Here is a 25,461-nt window from a genome sequence, read left to right as displayed (position 1 = left end):
TCTTCAACTGACAGAACCTTTCAAATTTAGAACATTACAAAACACTGCGTAACTACTCCAACGCTTGAGTACGATTAGTAGGTACCTACTACTAAAGAAAAGTAAATTGTTGTGTTCCTACTTAGTGTTGCAGGTGTGGATGACGTTATCTTTAGATTTTGACAATGGTGTGACGTAAGCCTTCGGTGATCTATTATGGGTGGTCCTTTAAGACATTGGTGTCTCTTGAATATTAATAATCTATGTCGACAGTATCATGTGTATAGTTATTCTGAATTTGGAAGCGTTATCAGGAAGTATTTGTTGGATACCTTGCCTAACTCTGTCATATATTTATTTAAGATCTTAGAGGTCTCTATCAATCTCTACACTTATAACACATTATAATAACTGGACATTGTAAGACAAATCCTTAACTTTTCGAAGTCGAGATTTGAAATTTGCAAGAAACATTCCTGGAGTGTCTTGTATATTAAAATCCACCTCTAGAATTAGTTGTATAATGCTAATTTATAATTATAGGCACTTATTTTCGCGTAAATGGAAATTAAGAAATACCACACAGACAAAGTCGGCTGCATTAAAACAAAAGAGCGGGGATAATCTTGTGATTAGGGCTTCAGCCTCCCTGTCGGGAAAATCGAGTTTCAGAGCTATGTGCGTTTTATAAGCAATTACATATCTCCTGCTTTAATGGTGAAAGAAAACGTCGTCAGGAAACCAGCAGTCTGTATAATTATATCTGATGAATGTTCAAAGGACTGTGAAGTCGACCAATCCCAACTAGGTTAGCGAAGTCAACTATGGTCTAACTCATCTCATCTTGAGAGTTAACCCATGCTTGTGTTGTGATAAAGAATGATAAACAAATGTGACGTTTGACAGCAGAGATTGCCAGAATGAAGCCTGTAGCAAGCCTGTCTCGAGATACGTAATCACACTGCCGGATTACGTCAAAAATTTAAGGAGGTTTAGGTTAGATCCGTAAAAAACGAGTCGTATAAAACTTAACTTTTATGACGATCTGGCCGTGTTCGGCTGAGGCTTGTTACTGAAGAAGACGTGTCGCCATGCAATGTAGAGCTCTGATACCATGCCGCGAAGAACCCGAATACCCCCCAGTAATGTTTTATGTAACTGCCATAAAAGGTTAGCGCGCTACAGTCTTAGGATCGCTACAAAGTAGAACTTGAAGTAGAATAAAAGAAAAAAAATAGAAGATTTAATACAGGTCCCGGAAAAAAGAATTTAGCTTACCACCCATAATTTCCGTCAGCTTCGATACGGTCCCAGTCCTTTGGTCTGCCTCTGGTATAAATCATGTAATTTATAACGCTTGTTCCTCCAACAGCCCTTCCCCGCGGCCAAAAACACCGCTGGTTGTTCATTCCTGTAATTATTTTCAATTTAAATTAATTTATGTACTGAGGTTAAGGGACAATTAAAAACAAAAAACAGCTGCTATAGTCGCGACTTAAATTGGGATTTGAATTTAGAATCAAAATCGAAAAAAATATGTGCTCTGTGGTTTGGGTTTTCTTCTTAGGTTTGGGGTACAGATTTACCTCATATTTGTGAATTTTGTGGCCTTCATTTACAAGTTTAAGGTCGGTCGGCGTCGGTCCGCACGGAGAGACGAAATGTAATTTTATTGAATTAATCGTCAACATTTAATTATATTCAATAGGTAGCTATTAAAGTGGGTCAATATATTAGTAATTTAATGTGCTTGATATGGTTATATTTTAATTAGACGTCATACTCTTTGAACCCGTGGATCGAGGTGGCAGATTTCGAGTGGCTCTGACATTCAAAAGTTGTTGTCAGTTGAAGTGTTACCAAATACCGCATAACTATTCTGACGTTATGCCACGTTTATTAACAAGGTCCATAAAGCTTATTAAATTCTATTATTATTAACACTAAACATTATTATTGGGCTTGATATTATTATATTATTTTTTCATAAGGTGTGCTCGTAAATAAGATTACCTAACTTACTTACTTACATTTAAGTACTCTGTCTATTCAGAAAACGATTGACTAAAGATTTAAATAAGTAGTATCTTTTCCTACTATTTCCTGTTGATAAAGATGACTCTATTATAACAAGGCTAGCACGACAAAATTATTATCTTCTCCAACTGTTATATCCACTCTACGAACATGGGCGCAGGCAGGTGTGGAAATAATATCCAAATAGTGTGATATAGTATTAAATGGGGGAAACTACCCCTATTCTCTTTTGCCGCGCTTTAGCAGGTAATCAAGTAAATGTTATCCCTTGTCAGTGGATATAATCGGGAGATACAATTTTAGCCTATGTTAGCCGCTAACTGTACGGTACAGCTAAGATACGCCCAACGAAAGTATTTCTACCATTTTCTCCTATTAGTCCTATTTCTATAAGATACGGTGAGAAAACGGCCAGCACGAAAGCCCTTACAGATTAAAGCCCTTACAGACTCATTATGTATTTTGATTCTGGAGTTGGGTGGGAGTAACTGACTCCCCCAACTGCAGCGGCAGTCGCATCAATTAATGCAAAGTGAATACAAAAATCAATGACACATTAACCTTGTTCTGTGACCTTGATCGATCACCTAATGATATGAATGTCTGTTTAGTAATTTATTGTTAAAAATGTCATACCCATACAAACTCCACGTTGCGGTTCCATATAATAATGCCAAACATAATCAGTTGCCTGGAAAACTGGTGCCAAGGCCGGTACATCAGTTACTATCATTTCTGGTTTGCCAGTTTCGAGGAGCAATACTGTTACATTGCGATTTTTGGAAAGACGTGACGCCAAAGCGGAACCTGCTGACCCAGCGCCGATGATCACAAAATCATACTCTGAGTAAGGTTCCCGTAATCCTGAAAAAGATTTCAGCAGATATCTTTAAGAAATATTTTGGCGATAGAATATCTTTCAATGATATTCCCTTGATATAGGCGGGATTCTCCATACAAATATTTTCCCCTGTTTCCTTCCTGCACGGCTAGCATGGGCAGGAGACAATTATCTCCCTCGGGAAAGAATAACAATTTATCTTCTTCCACAGATTTATCAACTCTCAGAAAATTGGCGCACCAGTGGAAATAATATCCAACTTATATATGTAACTAACTGTTGCCCGCGACTTCGTCTGCGTTTGATAGTTGCGTAGTTCTAAAAAAATTTTAAGTATTCAGTATCGCTAAGCCTTAAATGAGGGGTTTGCTGCTGTAGGCTGAGGAGTTCTGTCCTCTATCTCCAACCACAGTTTGGGCAAAATTAAACACATATTATAACCTCTATAGTACAAAAATAATTATTTAAATCGGTTATAGTTTGTCGGAGTTATGGTGTAAAATCGTCAAACACTTTCATCCTCTCTCCCAAAGGAACCGAGCTTAAAGTTGGAATAAAAAGTATCTTATATTACTTCTAACACTTCCAAGAATATGTGTATAAAGTTTCATGAGGATCGGTTAAGTAGTTTTTGCGTGAAAGCGTCACAAACAAACTTACATTGACATTTATAATATTAGTAGGGAAGTAGGGATATAAAACGGGGGTAAGCTTTTTAGCAGGTGGACACGTTAGTTATATCGATTATAGCCATTTAATCGGGGAATGTAATTTTTGTCTTCTGCCTGTGCTAGCCCTGCTGGATACTTAATGCGTCTAGAGCAATAATAATTTTTAATGAAAAGCTAATTACTTAGGAAATATGACCGTTTAAAATGACTAAAAATTCACCTTTTTATGCCATGTTCAGAAGACTCAAAGAATATCATAATAGAATATAAAATCCTAAAATTTTCATACGAAAAATTAGATAAGTTTTTAGGGTTTGAAGCTCAGCGCGACGGCATTAGATTTTTCAAATATTCATCAAAGTTGCAAATATATCATCGACTGAAAGCGTAACTTACGCATTTCATAGACCCCTTGAGGACTGTTTTTATTATTACTACGAATACTATGTATAGTTCTAGGATGCAATCTTTGGCTATGCAAAATTTCTTTATTCTAAGCCGTATCCATAAATAACTAAGTAAGTTTTAAAAACTCGTGAGTAAACGATTCTGGCGTGTTTTTCTGGGATAAATCATATGGACGTCTCTTGGATATGGATACAACCTATCTCTGCGAAATTTCGATCTGCTCAAGATCGGTACAGTGGTTTAGTTGAACATAGCTAACAAACAAACAGATAACTTTTGCATGTAATATTAGTATGGATATGTTTACAATTCTATACCTAATATGAACTCATGAATCCTTAAAATATACCCATAAAAACTGGTCAGCGGTGTGTCAATTTAGCCGTAATGCAGATTTCCAATGTCATGCTAAAAATAAGTATTTGATCCGTTCCGTTTTATTGAACAAAAATAAAACATTATTTAATGGTATGTTAATTAACGGTCTGTTAAATTATTTAACGGTCTGTGGTTGAGTTTTCACTGTCTATTCGTAAGTTTGTACCAAATAGAAGCGGCTAGTTATAGTTCTTTAATTGGCTCCTTCATCATATCAACTCATTACCGGCCCACTACAGGGCATGGGTCTTCTCCCACAAAGAGAAGGGGTTAAGGACGTAGTCCACTACGCTGGACTATGGTACCACTACGGATTGGTAACTTAATACATTTAAAATTAACTATTACCTCAATAAAACTTTGATGATGGGAAAATATTCAGACGAATTAAATATAATAAATATAAAGGATAGACATAGAAAATTATCAAACATAGAATTTTTTGCAATTGCAATTTTTTGCAAGTTATATTATTTTAGTTTATACCAATATCAAGATTTCCGTAGGGCTGTAACCCCACCACTGGATGACGAGTTGGAATACTGTGGCCTGGGGCTGTTTGCGGCGTGAAATAAAGACTTATTTATTTCAAATAAATATAGTCCTTTTTTTAATGTTCATCCATCATCATCATCTCAGTCTATGCACAAAAGTCTGTATAGACTTCATGCGGTCATCTACCGTATGCGTCCGATAAATTAATGACGAACTAACATTGACCATAAAATTAATAAAGTTGAAAATACAAGCAGACATTTAGTTGGGTAATAACGATAAGTTAAAGCAAAAAATATGAATAAATATTTTTGAATCTAGAATTCTAATTGTCGTTAACCTTGTCTTATTATTTTTTCGTATTTTGACTGCATTTGTATATTTAGTTTGCCACATAGGTACACGTACGCGATTTAAACTGCTTGCCCAATTTTAAGGTAATGAATAAAGGCAAATTATTAATAGTAATAAACAGTGCCCGCGGTTTCAATGGACAATTAACCATTGATCGTAGCGTGTTATTATATAGCCACATAGCCTTGTTCTATAAACAGACTTTAATTTAGATTTCTTAAATTTGCGCGTTCAAAGATATAAATATTTTATTCTGCCTTAAACTATTAATTATTATAATAGCCCCTGTTAAATAAACGTGGCGTATCGACAAAACTGTTAGCCGTTGTGTGTTTTGTCACTTTTCAACGACAGAACGTTTAACATGTCAGAATATGACAAAACACTAATTATTCCAACGTTATACCACGTTTATTAATAAGTGGGATTATCAGCTAAGAAAGAATATTTGAAAATTCTTACCCTGAAAGTGGTATGTTTGTGAAATTAGAAACATGGAAATTTGAATCACAATTCATATACAGTCTTCAAGTAATGGATCAAATATTTTTGTTATGCGACAAAAACTGCGAATGCAACTTAATTGAAGCTTGAAGGGTTGAATGTTGAAAGGTTGAAAAAATAATTGTTTTGTACAATATTTTTATATAATAGTTTTCGTACGGGAATCTTTTAAATAAAATAGTTAGTAAAACATAGTGTAAACATAATTTAAATGCTTAATTCTTTTGCCTGTTTTTATATGTATATCAAACTGATCTTAAGGAACTTTGGCATCCGCTTGTAACTTGCCTCCTAGAGACGGCCTCGTAGGCATCGTGGAAATAATAAAATATACGCCAACGAATGTAAATATATAAGTATATATTTTTAAAAACACTTACTGACCTTTAGGCAGAGGGTATGAATCTCGGATGAAGCTCAAAATATCCCCAGTAGAACTTTGGGTGTTGTAAGGATTTCCTATGACTTGCATAAAGTTTTCGATACCAGGACTTCGGAAGTCGTTCCAAAAAAACCTTTTACTTCTCGCTGACGTGCCCATATAATATAAATCGTTGTCATCTACCACAGTAGCCTCTTCATCTGTTCTTGAATCGTCGAACGAAACGAAACAAATGATTAAAAAATAAAAAATCTTCATTGTTAATTCGCCGCGGCAAAACTTCTATCGCTTACGGTTTTATTTAACAAAATAAAAGCCTCCAAGACTGGTGGAGGCTTCCACAGTGGTGGGGCTACTTATTGCGATTGCATTGACTTTGTTAAGTATCTGGTCAAGCTACATTTTAATCGGGTCCAGCCGGCAGCCCTATCAAAATAGTACTAGTGAACCAATTAAATCCACACGCGGCAGTACCAATCTGTCACACCAAAGCCTTGAGGTAACTGTTTATTTGTCCCGTTAGTCAAATTTTTGCGTAATTTTATAAAACTTAATTGCGACCAGAGTCTTGTTTATTTAAAAAAATCAACAACGTTCCGGTTTATTTCGGTTACATTATTTATTGCGGTTTACTCGTCTTTCCTTTTCAGAAAGACGAGAAACATCTCAACGGAGAATTATTCTTTGTGGCTGTAAACATGATGTGCCAATAATAAGTAAAGACGAAAATATCGTTGTGTTTAGCGTTGCGGTTTTATAAGTGGATGTCCCTGGTTTGATTCCCGGCAGGGGTAATTTAGGAATTTATTATTTCTGAAGACCACTACCGCGCACGGGAGAAAGTGTTGAGAGACCTCCTGAGTGTTGTGCATACATACATAGATAGATAAACCAAAATAATAAAAAGTAGTGTTTTAGCCAGAATTGTATGTAAAAAATTGGTCAGCACAGGTTTAAAGGATTGATTTAGTTGATGAAGATATACGAAAATTCAAGTTTTGTTAAAATCGGAAAATCACTGTTTCATAGACTGGTTCATATTACATATTATGATATTTTACATTGACGTATCGTTGATTTTAGATTGCAAAAAGTTGACTTGTTAGTTGTGGCTTAAACTTGCGACATTTCATATGTCGAGGTAAATGAAAATTTCCACATTGCTATAAAAAATATCTAGTTGAAATTAATTTATGGGTTACCTACAACAAAATTATACCGCTGGTACCTAACGTAAGAAAATTGTTTAAGTTGTTCGCTCAGAACGCCATTTTTAGTGACTGTACTGATTAAACTGAAAAATGAACAATGTCTTTAAATGTTGACTAGATTCTTATTTATACTATAAGTGAAATAGCGTGTTTGTATGTTTGTTTGTTTGGCCTTCCTCATCACCCTAACTAAGTAACCAATAAACTTGATTTTTTGCATAGAGTTAGTTGAAAGGAAGTAATAAGAGAAAGAGTAACGAAGGGTTCTTTTTCCCAGGAAAACCAACGGTTCCCACGGGATTTGTAGAATACTATACTGATCGCGTATGAAGAACGCGGGAATTATAGCTAGAATTTAATATTTCTTACTCTTTTATAGTTTTTTGTAATACAAGTACATACTTTTATTACAAAAACCTGCGTGGAAATAAATAAATTAATAAATGGATTAATTAGACCAACGAATACGTTAGCGTCATCTCTTAGATTATGAATAAACGACATATTTTGTTATACATTATTCATTTAAACCACACTTTAAAAAAAAACTCAAGATTCATTAATTTCAAGTAGGCCTAGCATTTTTGAAACATATCTAGTCAATTTTCTTAATGCAAGGCAATTTCGTTCGGCCCGAATGATTTTAAATAAAATAAATAAGCTATTTGGTAAGTATTTATTCATTACTAGGAATCCCCTTTTTTATTGGTATAGGTTATAGATACTAAATAAAGAGCGGGATATGAGCGGATTTGAATTCAGAACGTTGCAAATGCGACTAAAAATCCTATGGGTCTACTGCGTGCATTTAAATTGCCACGTTCTTTGCGATTATTAGATGCTTAAAAAAAATACAAACATAACATAATCATTACCTCATCCCTTACCCCATACAGTTTTTTTTATCATATCCAAAAATTGTTAAGAAAAAATATAATTTTTTCCGCCGTGAAAAACTTCAAAACCGTGTTGTTTGAACTCATTTCTGGAATACACAATATCCATACGCGTTTTATTATAGCAAAGAAATTATTTTGCCAGTGTTTTTAAATTTTACTGTTGCTAATTTTAATGTTTCTTATGGTGCGGATGACATTGGCCCGTCCGATACGGTTGACTCGTGCAGCTTACATCGTTCGCATTAAGCAGCACTATAAAATACCTCCAGTGGCCCTTTTTGCAAAATTTAACCAAAAATGTATATTGTTATGTTATATTTCCCAAAAAAAAACATGCTTTTTAACCTCATTTTGTCATAATTCAGTTAATAGGAATACACCTAATAAACTAAAAGTTTGAAATTTTTTTATCTTTTCCTTATTTTCTAATAATATTGTTTCATTTTTATGTCTAAGTGGGATGAATTGCGGTAAAGTTGTTATGTTGTAATTTTCACAGAATTTTATGTTTGTATTGACGCGATTAAATTTTGTGATTAAATCACAAGTTAAAAAAAAGTCCTGTGGTAGAGATGATTAAACTGCACTCCTGTTACGAGTAAGTTGAGGATTTGCAGATACACTATTGTTGATAGGGCGTGGCGTATTTTAAGAGGCACAAAATGGGTACCGATATTAAACTTTACAAAAAAGTTGTTTTTAAGTTTCACTGCTTTGTATGTCCATCTATGGTATCGCAGCGCTCATATTCATTGAGTCTTAAGAGTTCAAACGTAGAGAGTAGCAGGTCTTGGCACATTATGTTTAATATGTTTAACGACTAGTGCCAACCTAGAGCTATTATTCTTGGAGATTATCGTGCTATCATTTGTATTTATCGATGTATGATGTGAATAGATGCGCTCTTGCGAACAAATATTTTATACCAATTTGACCCACAAAGTAAACAGCGCCATCTCTTAGAATACTCATGAACTACTACGGACCAGAAATGAACTGCCTCGTATTTTTGTCATTAAAAATATGGTATAACCTTGTTAAACGTAAACACCTATTGACAGGTCAGAGATCGCTCTTTGTATTCTGTTAAATCATGGTTTCAAGTGGTCCAAAAAAGGTTATCTCAATGTTTTACCGTTAGTTACAGTTTTGTTTGTTCATTGATCCTATCCATATGTTGTAAATATACTAACAGTAGAAATTAATTAGGAAATAATAATCATTCCGATTCAAAATCTTCAAACGTCGGATAGTAGTTATATCCTTTTCTTGTCTTCCCTGTAGATAAGGATAGCACTAATAAATTTAATTTGTCAACTTAAGTTTGGATTAGATTGATAATTAACATTGGGTGTAAGTCTATGTTGCACATACCTTTTTGATAATCAATAAAGTATCTGTAAGTTCTTTTTTTTGTCGCCCAGCAGTGCTAGCACTGGCAGGAGATAAAAATTATATCCCCCGATTGTATCCCTTAACAATAGATATAATTAACGTGTCCGCCTGCTAAAGCACGGGAATATGGAATAGGAGAAGTTTACCCCTGTTTATTATTACACATTTATTATTCGGACATTATTTCCACTAGTAAGCTCATATAAACTTAATTGTAATTTATTACTTTATCAATTGTATTGTGTTATTATAAACATTGTAATTGCCAATATCTTAATTGTACCTAGTAGTAACAAATTAAAATTTTAAACAGTACCCTGAAAACAATTTGCATGCCAATTTGGCGTGGTACAGTTAAGATCTGCATATATTTTTTTTCCTGTAACACCTATTTACCTGTATCAGCAAATAAATAAAATTGATTTGAATTGCTCTGAGAGTTGATGAAGCTGTGGGAGAAGATAAATTTATATCATATCCCCGGGGATATAATTGTCTCATGCCCATGCTAGCCGTGCTGGTAGTGGATAACAATTAGCGTGGTCGTCTAAGATCCCGATCCAGTGGTCGTCGCTTCGATTTCGGGTAGGGCAGTACTTTCGCAGTACCTTCCAGACCGGGGTGAGAAATTAGCGTTATCAAACCCCGTGATTCGGAGATCACGTTAATAAGATTCTGGTGATATTCCTTAACATGTGATCATCTCCATTCTCTGAGAATGAGGAGGGTTAGGCGGTATTCCAACATGCTGATCAAGTGCGGATTGGTAGACACCATTGAAAACGTTACGGAGATGTCACAGGCATGCATGCATTTCCTTACGATGTTTTCCTTTACCGTTAAATCAAGTGGATCGAACTCGGTCTCCTCGAAAGCGAGGCCGAATCTCTAACCACTAGGCCACAGAATTAAGAAATTACAGAAACTGTGTAAAATACTAATATTGAAGCGTTAAAAAAAACACTCCACTTTAGTAGTGTTTCTCCAACAGGCAGTTAGTTACTTCATTCCATTTAGCAGTTGACTGTAATTATTTTACCCGAAGCGGTGATAGCGCATTGCGGAGGAGCGCGACTTCACCTTCGGGGGGCCGAGTTCGAATCCTAGCACGCACCTCTAACTTTTCTAAGTTATGTGCGTTTTGTTAAGCGACTACATGTTACTGCAATCTCACCTGCTGGTAAGTGATGATGCGACATCGTACCGGAACGCTGAATCGCTTAACGGCTCGTCTTTGGGTAGGGTGGTAAACAGCCACGGCGGAACTCTTCCACCAGGCCAGACCAAAGAAAATTCAAGAATCAAGGCAGGTTCTCAGGTGTCTTAAATTTCTAGGTCACACACACACCGGTGGCGCTGCGGAATGTGATTTCGCCGTGTTTTTTTTTTTAATTCTATGTCACATTATGTCCTGTATAATGTTTTAAGGTCAATAACAGGTATGTATGTAGGTTATAAATAAAATATGCATGCTAAAGTTGCAAAACGTCTTTTTGTACGGTTTCCATGGGTAAATGAACTTAAAATTGCCGTGTCGATGAACTCGCTAAACGAGCTTTATAAAAACACACCATCAAGTACGTTTATAAGTATACTGAAGTATTCTTACTTACTAGACGGTAAATAAACATTTATCATGATAAAATGCCGGCTAGAACATTAATTTAATAGTAGGTAGTACTTGAAAATCCTCTACTGTATGATGTTCCTTGGCATGAAACCAAAAAAATAACAGTCGTCTGCCATAAGGAATCTCGTCGACGAAATTCTTACGCTAACAGATTATTAAATAGCAAGCAATCTAGTGACTAGATATAACCTAGCTAAGTTATCTTTACTTCCATACTTGGACTTTCGATAACGAGAAAAGTGTCGCGCGAAATGCGGCGCAAGTGAAATTGAATAATATAACGAATAATTAGTTACTTCTTCATTTTTTTAATAAACAAACAATAAATTTTAAAAAACTAAACCGATTTTAACAATTCTTTCACCATTAGGAAGCTATTTTATAGTTTACTAGCGTAACCAGCCCGCTTCGCCGGGCTAGATTTTGCGTTATTTTATTTGAACATTATATTTACATCATTAAATTTTTAATTTAAGTCTCATAATATACAAAATCATTTATTTCTCTCCGTATTCATTCTCTTCTATTCTCTTCTCGAGCGGGTGAAGATCATTATTTACCATGTACACCCAACAATAGAATATCATCATAGTAAATAAAAGCTGTATTTGACAGCTTGACAGTTCAAAAATAGGAGTGCTCCGATCGTCACCAAACTTTACAGGATTACTCGCCAGGTCAATCCGGAGATTCCCTGAAAGTTTTATTAAAATCGGTCCAGCCGTTTCGGAGCCTATACGGAACATACCCACACACTTTCTCTTTTATATATATAGACTAGCGGACCCCAGCGCCATCTGTCGGGCTGATTAGTGAATCTAAACCATCCAGGGTACCACCCAAACGCATACCAAAAAAATCATTCAAATCGGTCCAGCCGTTTAGGAGGAGTTCAGTGACATACACACGCACACAAGAAATATATATATAAAGATAAGCACTTTTGAAACGTTAAGTAAGTCTGTTTATAGTGACTCCACCGAGAAGAGCCGGCAAGAAACTCGGCAGATTGCTCTTTTTTAACATAATTTTACAGTTTACGAAGAAAAAAATTTTTTATAATAAATATATACATATATAGAATTAACATATTCTTTATTTAATCTCATCATGTTCAATTTCACTTGCGCGATATTGTTGACGAAGCTACGACGATTTGTCAGTACTAAACGTTTCTATGCTTGAATCGGCGCGGCCGCCGCACGAATGTTTTCTCGTTTTCGGAACACAGTTTAATAGTCCTAGCGAGGCTAGCATAGGCTCCTATGCTAATATCTAAGGGATAAAATTAAGGTGTCCTCGTGCCAAAGCACGGCAACAGGGGATATTAGAAGTTCACCCCTGTTTATTACTACACTAACATTATTTGTAAATTAAATACCACACGTGCACCATGGCTCGGAGAGTTAATAAAATTGTGAGAGAAGATAAAATTTGGTCCTTTCCTCGCGGAGAACAATCTCTCTCTCTTCTCTCTCTCTCTTGCGCATGCTAGTCGTTCTGCTAATTCATGCGTGATTGTTAGCTAAACTACGAAATTTGTCTATTATCAACGCTACAGCATTTAAATTTCTTGGTAACCTCAAAACGCGCGTATTCACGCTATACTCGCTTGGTTTGCCGATTAGAAGGAAGTTAAACGTTGTTGCTTAGTCAATAGAGTTCACATTTGTCTTTAATGTATTTGTGAATGCAGCGATCCTGCTGACCGATGACCCTCAAAATTTTAATGGGCTCTACGATGACCGTAACATACTGAATAAAAAAAAAGCGATGGTGTGAAAAGTGTACACATATTTATTAATAACACCGGACAAGCGCGAGTTGGGTTCCGTAACTTTTTATTGAAAGAAAATTTATAATTATTATTTATGTTGTTAATTATACACCCACCTCAAAAACATACCAATAATACGTCTTAGGTAAATAAAGAAAATGCAAGTCAGATATGTGTTATTTTCATAAGACAGCGAATTGGACTGTAACTATGAAAATACACACTTCAACTTTTTTCATTGAGTTCTCTAATCTAGGAATTTGAAGTGGGAACCAACTATATAGACCACTGACTTTATTATTCGGTATGAGTTTTTAATTCTTAACGCAAATTTTAGGTACCTGATAAAAAGGCTGTTGACACACGGATAAAAGTGCCTACGGAACGAACCTTATAGTGATCGTAAATAAAGTTTCCTATAGCTCGGAAAATCAATAGATTTTGGGGTCGTGGAGAACCCCGCACTTTCAAGTGGTGGGTATACGTCATAAAACGCTGTCAACAAGTCGCTAACAGCCGTGAATACATGCAGCACAAAACCGTGGGTGGAAATCCCTACTCTTTTGTACTCTCTTGTTGTTTATATTCAAAAGTGGACGTAGTTAGTTTGAGATGATGATTTCGTTTTACAGTAACGCCTCTCGGGACGGGGATTCTTTTTTTTTTTTAAATCGGTGAGTAATAAATAGGTGCTAAAGGTATTTGATTCCGTTCTCTTTGGTATTGCACTACTTAATGGATTTTACATTTTAAAAAGTTAAGCAATACGTCCGGACACTTCCAATTAGTTTCAACGTCAACTGTTGCAACTGTTATCTCGCAAATACATTAATATGTATTATTTATTACATTTGAGGTAGATACCCCTAGACTTTCCCAAGTTTCCCATACAAAACTTACGGTATCCTACACAGAAATGTTTATTCTTCTGACATGGCTAGTTACCATCCTACCGACAAATACGTGCCGCTTAGCGATTTAGCGTTCCAGTACGTACCTTTTAGGTTTAACATAACTGCTTTTTTACGGCCCTAACAACCTTAGTCAGTTACCATCTTAGACTGCATCTTTCATAACAGCAGGTGAGCTAACAGTAAAGGGCTAACTTGTAGTGAAATAAAAAAAAGCAATTTACCCCCACCCACAGCTTCGACTCGTCTGCTTGCCTTCCTCAAGAATTGGGGCTTCAAGGCAAAAAAGGTTATTTAAATCGGACAGTTACTTCTTAAGTTTATCGAGTCCTGACAAATAAACTTTCATCCCTTCAAACCGTATTCATCACCCTTGGGAATAAAATTTAAAATAATCCTTAAAAAAAATATGTTTATTAAACTAAATTGACAGGTTTAACGTAGGTGCACAGAGCGCGAAAAGCGTGAAGATACCATAAAATGGAGAATATACGAGTTATATAAAAAATGTAGGGTAGGCAACGCTTTTGTGCATGTATAAGGAACACCCCACTGCCGAGATGGAATTGCTCTCTGTGTCAAATCTGTCAACATTGTAGGTAACAAACAAAGAAAACGACACACTTTCGCATTTATAACATTTGAATGGGTAACCATTTTTCCAGCTACTTATCTGGAGGTCAGCGTCAGATGTGTCTATCTGTGACACAAAGCTTATATGATACTTAACATTCTTATCATGGCTTAACATAGTCATTACATTATATTTTACTAGCGGTTGCACGCGAATCTATCCGAATTTTTTAGAATTTTGTCAAACCCCGCGTGTATTTTTTATTTTTAAGAAGGTTATTTCAACGGTCTATATGCACTAACTAAGAGTTGAGTGATCGACGTTGATGTTAAATAACGACGAATTCACCCTTTTAAGAAACACAAGGATATTTCGTAAAGGGGTGAAGTTGGATATATAGGACTTACGTGATTGACATTTCAGTTACAATTGTTATATTTTTAACAGGCTAATAGTTTGTGTTGGAAAATTTCTTACCACATTCATAATGAGTACGAATGTCGTTATTTACTAAAAGTTGGAGGTCGAAGTTTTTTAAGTAAGGTTACCGTGTTACGATTTACAAGTATAATATGAAAGTGTTAGTGTGTTAAGTGTTATGCAAATTATTTATTAAATAGAACCGGTATTTTATTTCCTTAACCGGCAAAGTTTTCTATTTCGAACATGCTCGAACGCACTTTTTTCTAGAACTAAAAGTAGTTAAAAAAAAATTGACATAGGCTTCGGAAATATATATATAACGTAAAATAACCAATGTACCAAAATAAAATCTAAAACATAATAAATGCAGCGATAACAGTGCCTCAGAAATTAAATGTTAGGTACACGAATTTGCAAGTAAAATATTTAAATTTTCAAAAAAATTTTAAAGTAAAAGGTAATTTTTTTAAAATAGTACCTTACTAGCTTTTTATGTTTTACTTGGCACCGACATCGAAATGTTGTAAAGTATCTTATTAAGAAAATACGATTTCCCTCGCCGAACGTGTTAGTACGACTAGAGGTCGTACCATGTTAGTATGACTACAGGTCGTGAGTAACAACTAACTAACATGGTTTTATATCGAAATCGAACTATTCCTGACCTGTGAATTATTCCTTGCGTAATCATTTTGTTTTGTGTCGGGTTTTTTTCATCCCGAAGGAAACGTTTAGTTTCCCAAGCTAAAAATATTTTATGTCTGTCTCATGTATGGATGCAAGCTAATATATAATTTTGATAATATTGATTTTGCTGTTAAGCCGTACATATTATAACAAAGTTTGTTCTTTTAAATTTTGTGGGAACAGTCCGTCGGTGCTTTTTTTGGGATAAGTCCTGGGGTAGGACCCAGGGCGTCAGCTATCTCTTTAGCTTTCGGCAAGGTTGGTGGATAAGTAACAAATAGACAATTTGTTTCAGGTAAAACCGCATTGTAGCTAGTTTATATATTAGAAATGCTAAACAGGAGTTTATAATTCCTATATAATTTCCTTGCAGATGTATATATTCTGTTTAGTAGGTATAGTCTTGGGATTGGGCGTAAGATCACAAAAGTAAACACTACAGTTACAGGCTTGGACAGTTCAACTATAGAAACCAAGTTGGTAGTACGACTGTGAGAAACAGTTTATCAAAATTTCTTTGGTGCAAAATTGCCATGTTGAAATCGTACTTATACTAGGCGCTTCTATGATTATAAAGGCTACGGGCGCAATATATAAATATACTGAAAATAAACATATTAAAGCTACTTTTTTAAATATATATTATTAAATATTTGCAGAGAGCCAATATCAGCGAAAATACTACTAACCTGATTAACTTAACTACCCAAGAGAATGAGGAGTCGATAACCAAGCCAAGATTTTTAACGGTTTCGTTAAAATCTAGTTAATAATACGTTAAATTTTAAAAGCAATATGCAAGCAATGCCTAAATGCTTATAAACGTGGAATACTTCCTCTCTATTATATACTTATAAACTTTATATATTGTAATCCTGAAGAGTTCGTATAGTTAAAATCAGAAAGATTTGATTAAGGGAAATAATAAATCCTTTTTTTATTTTGACGAGTGTAAAATTTCAGGGAATGTGTGGTTTATGTAAAGACAGTGAAAATGGCAAACTCTTATAAATTTTAGAGAGAAGGTAGTTTTTAAAGATGTTTCTTAGTAAGTACATAAAAATTAGCAAGTATCCCTTACTGGTAAAATTAGATTTGCACTCTCAAACTAAAGATAAGTATAATACTATATTACTATTTACAGAAGTGACGGACTACTTATATCTTGTAAATAGTATTACTGTGACAAACAGTTTATCAAAATCATTGTGTTGCAGAATTGCTATGTTAAAAACGAACAGTAAGGCGTTTGAATAAACATTGTATATGTTTATTCAAACTCACTCATTGTATTGTCTTAACAAATTATAATTGAATTTACGTGTTACTCTGAATCTCCGTGTAACTACTGCTTAGCTGTTTTCAGAGGCAGGTATAGGTATTTCAAAGAATTATCCTAAAGACTTTATGGCGCGGGAAAGACTGAACGGATTGCGACGGAATTCCATCAGTTAGGTAGACACAAGACTTTGCATGTTAATTGCTATTAAAGCAATCTACAATACAACGTGTAACTGAATTACGAAAAACTGTTTAAGGGTGCATAAGTATATTTCATAAGGACCCAGTAAAAAAAATTAAGTCAAAAGAAGCATATTTTTTTTTCTAAGTGTTTACTTATGAGAACCCTATTGATAAAATACCGACACGCACATAGCACCTACGCTACACGATGCGTACCTAATAAAAGGGCAGTAGTCGCGCGCATTTTGCATGCGATGTTAGGGCTGTATCAAATTTCTTTCATTAAAAATTATGGCAGTGGTTTACTCAAAAACGATCAGTGTTTCGGTTTCACGGATACATCTCAGAGACAGTACATAATGAGGGTATATAATATAAAGCCTAAGCATAAAGCCTGTGAAGTAATATTTCCGTTTTCATTTACACGTTTTAAGATTATTCTCAGTTTATTTATCTTTAACTCCTGGGCAACAGAGCCCAATAAAGCCATTACAGCATAGACTGCCTCTGCTGGTTAAAAGCTCTGATACTATATAAGGATGTCCAGAGGTGGGATATCTTCAAAATATAACTAATCTAACAGATGTGATCAAGGAAATAAATAAAAATGCATTAAGTTTGTACATTTACATTATTATATTTTATATATTGTAAAGACCAATATTTTATACTGTTAACAGTAATAAATTTTTAAACTAGTGCTTTTAATCATCTCAAACGTCAAAAATATTGTGGTAAGAGGTTTTTCTTACAATTATGCCAATCCTCTAAACTTAATTAGGTATAATGAAAGGTCTAAATAGGACCACGGAAGGCATTGTGGAAAGGACAGCAGTGTTCTTTCCACAATGCCTTCCGTGGTAAAGGACAGCAAACACTATTTAACAATTTCTTCTTCTTGTTACTTTCTTGTAGTTTAAATATTTGTGAACAACAGAATAATTGGCACCAATATGCCATTAAGGAGTTGTCAGCCAATTGTGAACATCATTAAATCAGCTCAATAATAGCATAACAGGTGAGTAAGAAGTGCCGAAAAATATAATTCAAAAATTTGGTCCATTCATATATACTTATAGTAGGCGTGATCTTCGCCTTGAAGTTTTCTTGACTAAAGTTCTTCACGAGTGGTTGGGTAGATGCAGTTTTAAGCAATTTAATAGCTCTCTGAGGTGATATTTGCATTATAGTAAGGGAGCAAACTCATAAGGGACAAACAATTTCAGCTTTAAAGTAAGATTGTGCGAACTTCACATAACAAGTTACTTAATAAAAAAAAATTCATTAGCTAATACAGCGTGTTAAAATTTGAAACTTTTATAAATTGTCCATTCCGCAAATCGACGGTCAGCTCTCTTTTTATGTGATCTTATTAACTTTACCTACTAAACCTCTCGTTCCTACAACTCAGTCCGATTTTATGAATCTAATGGTAGGGTTGTACTAGTATCACTATAGTTATACTTTCTTATATAATAATTTGTCTTTAATAATGAAACAAAACCATTTTGTTTATCATTTACTACTTACCACTACAATAAAAACCCATAAATGAAGAATAAATTATAAATGGGTTTTATTCCTTTGTACATACATTCATAAAGCACCTATATTTTTAAGAAAAAATATAAAATAAAGTTGGATTGGAAAAAAATTAGATTTCTAATAAATCTATGGAAAATACATACCGTATTTTCGTATATAGAGGGTTACGTACGTTATTATCAGAAAAATAGTTAAGAGCAAACCGTTATGAAAATAATTACCACTAATCTGGCCTTAGCGATGCCCGATATGTCGATTTTTTGCGATTAGACACCCTTTATAGATATGAGATTATAATATAGTACTTCCCTGGTTTATCGTATCAAAAAATATACGAGTTCCAGGCTTGAAGTGTGAAAATGTCAGCATTAACGAATGTTGTTATCAAATTAAGAAACTACTTTTAAGTGAACGTTATTATAGGTATAGGTATTTTTAAAGGCTGATAGGACTGTTAACTGTAAATAATACTGTATTGACTCAAGTGGGAATAAACTAACTATTTAACAATGTTTATTTATGTAATAAAACGTTTAACATGAAGATTATGATAGTGTGCTGTTCGCAATTTAGTGAAATTATCATCACACTTCGGAATATAGGGCATCGCTATCTTGCACATACTGTTCAATATAAGAATATGTATAAGCAAATGTCTTTCATTAGCTCTGGTCTCTTAATACTTTCAAAGAGGTATGTTCTTACAAATAAAATTAAATTGAATGCCTAAAAAAGAATTAACTGGCGGGTGGGCGATTGGTCGAACGGCCATTCAACCCATTCTGGAATTTTTGGATATACCTTATTGTAATGTAATGTTGCGAAGTTCCTACAAGTGCGAGTAACATGAAAAAAAAGTATGAGGATCCAATACGTAGCGTTCTTTGCACCTCAATCTATACATACAATTTTACCCTGCAATGCTTCAGATAGTTGTTTGATTATTTAGATTACACAATATATACATATTGGTTAAGATTGCACAATAAAAAAAATACTATGCAGTGATGATTAATATCATATTAATAAACGAGTCTCATTAGGAAGAGTAGAAATACCAAACTTACAAATAAATAATAACTAATTCAAGATTATTCTAGTATTCAGTATAATAACATCACAGTCGTGCTTATTAAGTAAAATATTACTAAATATGTCTAACGTTTCATCCTCCAGTCTTCCTTTATCATATCTGCGCCTTTTTCTGCTATCATATATGTTGGGGCATTTGTGTGACTTGACGTTATTTCGGGCATTATACTAGCGTCGATTACTCTTAATTTATCAATTCCATGTACTCTCAATCTAGGATCTACAACTGATGATGGGTCGCTTTCCAATCCCATTTTACAAGTCCCGCTTTGGTGATAAATGGTAAAAGTGAACATTTGAGCTTGGCATGCAAAGTACGCATCACTGCCAAATGGCCCATATTTTAAACAGTCTGCAATTGGTACGTCGTACAACTTGGTTCCCATCTTCTTCATGGAAGGTTGTCTAGAAATTTCAATAGCAATTTTGATACCCTCGACAATTTTCTGCAAGTCCTCTGGGTATTCAAAATAGTTTGGGACCAATGTCGGATGAACTTTCGGATTTCTGCTTCGCAGCAATACTCTCCCTTTGGATTTAGGTCGCATGAGCATAGGAAACACCATGAAAGCGTCTTTATTACCTAATGAAGAGTATGTTTTAGAATATATTTGGTCATCAAAGCCAAAGTTTCTCGGCAAAAGGGGATCAGCATTTAAGCCTCCACTTATGAAAAGTAATTCTATATCCGGCCAACCTGTTGTATTGAATTTATCTTTTAGATCCAGGAATACAAGCGCCTCGCATCCTCCAGGGACTGATAAGGGACCTTTGTGATTTCTCATCCATTTGAATACTAATTCTAAGTGGTTTAATATGTAACCCGTCGAGAGGCTTACATTTTGTTGTTGCACCATAAACTGAACTCCTCCAGCCGCAATATGATCCATGAGGTTATATCCTACAGGTAAATCTTTAATAACTGGTATATTTAAAGACTCTAGATGATTTCTGGGTCCAATTCCAGAAAGCATCAGTAATTGAGGTGAGTTTATGGCACCCGCTGATAATATAACTTCCTTTTTAGCTAATATCTTATATCGCTTTCCACGTTTTTCGAATTCAATACCTATAACTTTGGTTTTCGTGTCATCAAAAATAAGTTTTGTAACCATACTAATCTTAGACAGGTGAAGATTATTTCTTTTATTAATTGGATGGAGATATGCTCTACTTGAACTGTGTCGGGTTCCATTTTTCATAGAAAGTTGTAAGAAAGAAACACCAGCAGGCTTTGCTCCATTGTGGTCATTATATTTAAAACCAAACTCTTGCGCTCCTTTGACCCATGATTTTCCTTTCGTTGTGCGGAAAGGTGCATGCTCGATATTTAAATGACCGTCATGTCCATGAAACTGGCTATTATCATGTGCGGGAATATTGAAGTTCTCGATTTTTTTGTAGTAAGGAAGTACTTCATTCCACCCCCAACCATTATTGCCCATTGCTTCCCAATTATCAAAGTCGCGAGCTGAACCTCTCGTATAAATCATGTAGTTTAGTACGCTGGAACCTCCGACAACTTTTCCACGTGGCCAGTTACATTGTTTGTTTTCAAAACCAGCACAATATTTGTTAGAGGACTGTGTTTTATATTTCCAGTTCGCGTCGGTAAACTGAAGATAATTAGCTAGAATAGGAATATCCATAACAAAATTTTCATTCACGCCTGCTTCTACAAGTAACACTTTCCATTCGGGTATTTCAGTCAAGCGATTAGCCACCACGCACCCAGCTGTGCCTGCACCAACAACGATGAAGTCATATTCCGATAGAAGATTCGTCTGGTCTGGTGGTTCGTTATCAAGTTGATTTGTGCCTTCTTGAAGGAATTTCACAACAGATGAAATCGGATTTGCAACCTGTGTGTCGGTTGGAATAAATACGGTGAAGACGATCCAAAGCGTCGCCAACAACATCGGCGCTCGACGCTGGCTCTTCATCTGAAATTAAATTAAAGAAACGGTTAAACATTTGCATGATATTTTTTTACTACTTCCCTGGAGCCGTGTTGAGCGCTGCCATCATATAAGTGGGAGGCCCCAGGTACAATCTCCGGCGGGGGAAATTTTTTCTGAACTTTCTCTGGTCTAGCCTTAATTCAAGATATGTTCGTTCACTATCTAGGATTCGTTTTCGCAACTCAAATTCTATATCGTCAAAGTAAGTAGCCTTAGTGCTAGATTTATGCCCGTTTTTACTAAACCTAGGAAACGCATCAATCGGTTGCCTAATGATTTGGGTGATGCGTAGAGAAAAACGTTTCACAAACTCTCAGATGATGACTAACAACGTCAGGCGTCGTACATATAAAAATAGTGCCATCGCAATATAAATTCGGGTTCTTTTAAATACCTTAAATTTATACGCAAAATGAAAAACATGATAATACAAATACAAAATACCATCTTCTGGCAAGAACCTTGTAAAAGTTAGGTTATATGGGGCGGTGAAAGATAAATGTTCCTAGGAATGTTCTTTGATGAGCGTAATTTTTTTAGGCATAGCATTGTTCGTTGTTACTAAAAACGGATAGTAGAGTCGTAAGTCCCGTACCTCTGATTCTTATTTTACAAATGTTCTGCAAAAAGCTGAAAATTTGCAGGCAAACAAATTATAAGATCCAATTTACTCTGAGAGTATTTCGATACTCGAAAACGACTCCTCGATTGCGAGCGAGTAAATCTTACTACTTGTACTTGTACTAAGGGTTCCTTGGTGGAAGGTTTCCGTCCGTGGCTATTTACAACCCTACCGATAAAGAGGTGCGGCCAAGCAAGTCAAGCGTTCGGTACGAGGCCGTGTGGGCCGCTTGTTTCCAGCGGCTAATAGCCAATCATAGTGCTAAAATATCAAACCCTATGTTTATATATTCTTAATGATAAAGTGACCCTATCTCAAAGTAGTGACTTTATGTATGTTGATGTAAACCAGGTAAATTGATCGAGGAATATCAATGAAGATGTTACCTTACCTTGTCTTATAATCCCTGTAATTGTATTACAAGGTAGACGTATTTTCCTCGACCAACTTATAATCGTTGAGTCTTAATGAAACTTCTACATAAAGAGCATTGTTAGATGTGAGTCAGATTGTAAATGCCAATCAAGGCCACAAGAGATTCAGTTCAGGCTTTCCATTCAATGATTCACACGGGTAATTGATATGAATAAATAATATCGCTAGTATAAATAAATATGTAATATTTATAAATAAATAAACAAATAAATATATTATACTTATAAAACAACAGCTCTCACTATGGTTCCACACGCTGCAGAGATAATCAAAATCGATATCAATGATAAAGCTGAACAGTTGGTTTTTAGTCTATCTTTGGATTTTACGCATTTGATAATCTCTGGAACCTGGTATGATTTAAAAATCTTGTTAGCCCAATTCTTCATACATATACATAAAATATACATAAAACTAACGTACAACGTAACGTATAAACTAATATATATATATACATACGCAGTATACATATAGGGAAGGGTGCGGGGACGACGGGTGCGATGGGTTTCACGCTCTTTGTTTACCCAAAAAGTAGTTTTCACTTCCAAAAATAATTAAATATTACGGTTCGCCGTACAATGTTTTCACTGTGCATGGTGAAGATTTATAATTGATATAGACTTTGGAACCACATCCGTTTGGTGATCTTTAATTAATAATGAATTAGTCTGTTGGTTGGATCTGCCCTCAAACATAGACTTCGGTATAAAATTACCGGATATTCACGATTTCTATTTCATCTAAACGTTCTTATTCAACAACTGTTAATTTGGCTTAATATAATCACCTGTGTAGGTATAATTGACAATACAGTTCAGATTTCTTTGAAATGACGTGACTGTTTACGCTTATTAACTCAAGTAATTATGCAGTGTCAAGATGACTTTAGAATTTTAAACGATACTCTATGATTTATGCCTTCCTTGACCATTTAAAGGGACAAAACACTGTTAGCATACTGGGCACCTTTCTTCGACGTAATATATATATACTACGACAATACACACAACTCCCAATCTATCCCCAAAGTAAGCGTAGCTTTTGTTATAGATACTAAGATGACTGATGAATATTTTTATGCATAAAATACATAAATGCTATTGTACATACATATATTATATGCAGGTAAACACCCAGGCACTGAAAGACACGAACACTTTCCAGTTGTGAAAATCGAACCCACAGCCTTGGACTCAGCTGGGTCGCTGCCCACTGCGCCAATCAACCGTATTGGTTTGGATATCGGTTTTACTTATATACTAGTTATTGCCTGCGACTTCGTCCACGTGGAAATTTTGATTGTAGATATTCTCGCACCCCTGAACGATTGGCTCAGGTCTGTTAAGAGGCTTTAGCTGAGTCCTCTCCTAAGTTTATCGCCTCATGTAAGGCGTGACGACAGATCAGAAGCGAACCATTTCTCAGATTTATTGGACATAATATTCATCTTCACCTCAACCGATAAACGTCAAATGCTGGTATGTAGGTCTTTTTCTGGGATTTCCATGCGCCAGTATTGAGCCGCTCAATATCCGCTGTCCGGCGACACTCCTCGACTCGTTATATATCGTCTGTTCACCTTGAGGGGGGCTGTTTTCCCCTGCTTGTCGCCACTCGCCACTCGCAACTTTTAATTCTTCTTGTATACATGAACCAATATTGTTTAAATCTATACTAATATGACAAATACGAAACTTTGTCTGATCGTATGCTAATTATCTATGATCAGCTCAATTATTGCACTGATCGGCACAAAGATGCAAGATCTTGGATCTATAGACTGGATAGACTGGCGCGATGAAAAAACTCGCCAAAAGTCCACCAATCCGCATTCTGGGCCAGGGTGGTGGATTTGGGCTATTTGTTACTGATGCACAGGCATCAGGTTATAAGATACTTTATATTCCGGTAAGACAAATGATCCCTACGGGATTTTAAAGAACCTAAACAAAAACGGAAAAAGCCGCGCAACAGACAGCTACTGCTTAAAAGTAATGACAGCCAGCCAACTCCCATTTTATCAGCGTGGATAGTCTTAGCTCGGAATCCCTCTCAAATATTAGAGAAACACCCTTTGCTCACAGAAAGTAAAGTAGTATGTAAGACAAATGTTAAAAATAATTAAAAAATTGCTACTCACGTGCGATAGTCAAAAGCGGCATGTCTATCATTTGATTGTAAGATTATGCATTATATTGCAGTTGCATTTATACATTATATTCTAATATTGCATTATATATTGCATTATATATTGCATTATATATTGCATTATATACTCTAATCTACAAATGCGTTTCTGATAAATCGCCCAAACACGTGGAGTAATTACAATGTTGTAAGGTTATATAACCCTCGTATTTTTTTATAAATTCATTCACGTCGATTTTGTTTTTATATTAATCGACATGAAATACATCATATAATGAAATTATGTAATTTTATTGTAATGGTTTTATTGCAATCTTATATTACTCATACGGCTGGTTTACAATTTTTTTTCGATGTTATACCCAATTCAAAGTTCCTAAGGCCCGTGTTAATAAAGAGCTAAGGACAGATTCTCAGCTAAGTTTTTAATGGACACTATGCTTTAAAAAGTCCTTGAGAAGCAGTTTCTGCTAGAAGCTAAATGTTAATAAGGTGCTTTGTGTTGTAACACTCAACTCTTTATCGGTTTTGTGTTTTGTACCTTTCTTTACCGTTAGAATGTGGAATACAGTAATATGCTTATTGACCGTACAAGAAAATGTACGATCCGTTATAGTGGTGACGTATCACTTTTAATA

General features: G+C 35.1%; 2 protein-coding genes across 4 annotated transcripts in view; one reads left to right on the top strand and one right to left on the bottom strand.

Moving 5' to 3' along the window:
- The window catches only part of LOC120628077 (flotillin-2), a 295,888-nt gene that overhangs the window by 18,604 nt on the left and 251,823 nt on the right, over window positions 1-25,461 (top strand). The window lies entirely within an intron of this gene.
- The window catches only part of LOC120628068 (glucose dehydrogenase [FAD, quinone]-like), a 28,407-nt gene continuing 22,511 nt past the window's right edge, over window positions 19,566-25,461 (bottom strand). For 2 of the 3 annotated variants that reach the window (XM_039896272.1, XM_039896274.1), the window contains exon 2: window positions 19,566-21,600. In XM_039896272.1, coding sequence (XP_039752206.1) covers window positions 19,723-21,600 — 1,878 coding nt within the window. In that variant the 3' untranslated portion in view covers window positions 19,566-19,722. Of the gene's footprint in view, window positions 21,601-24,815; window positions 24,882-25,461 lie in introns of those variants that run through there. The other variant, XM_039896271.1, reaches the window with a different exon arrangement.

Source organism: Pararge aegeria, chromosome 12 (genome assembly GCF_905163445.1).
Source record: "Pararge aegeria chromosome 12, ilParAegt1.1, whole genome shotgun sequence".
Lineage (NCBI taxonomy): Eukaryota > Metazoa > Arthropoda > Insecta > Lepidoptera > Nymphalidae > Pararge > Pararge aegeria.
This window is presented reverse-complemented; position numbering and strand designations above follow the sequence as displayed.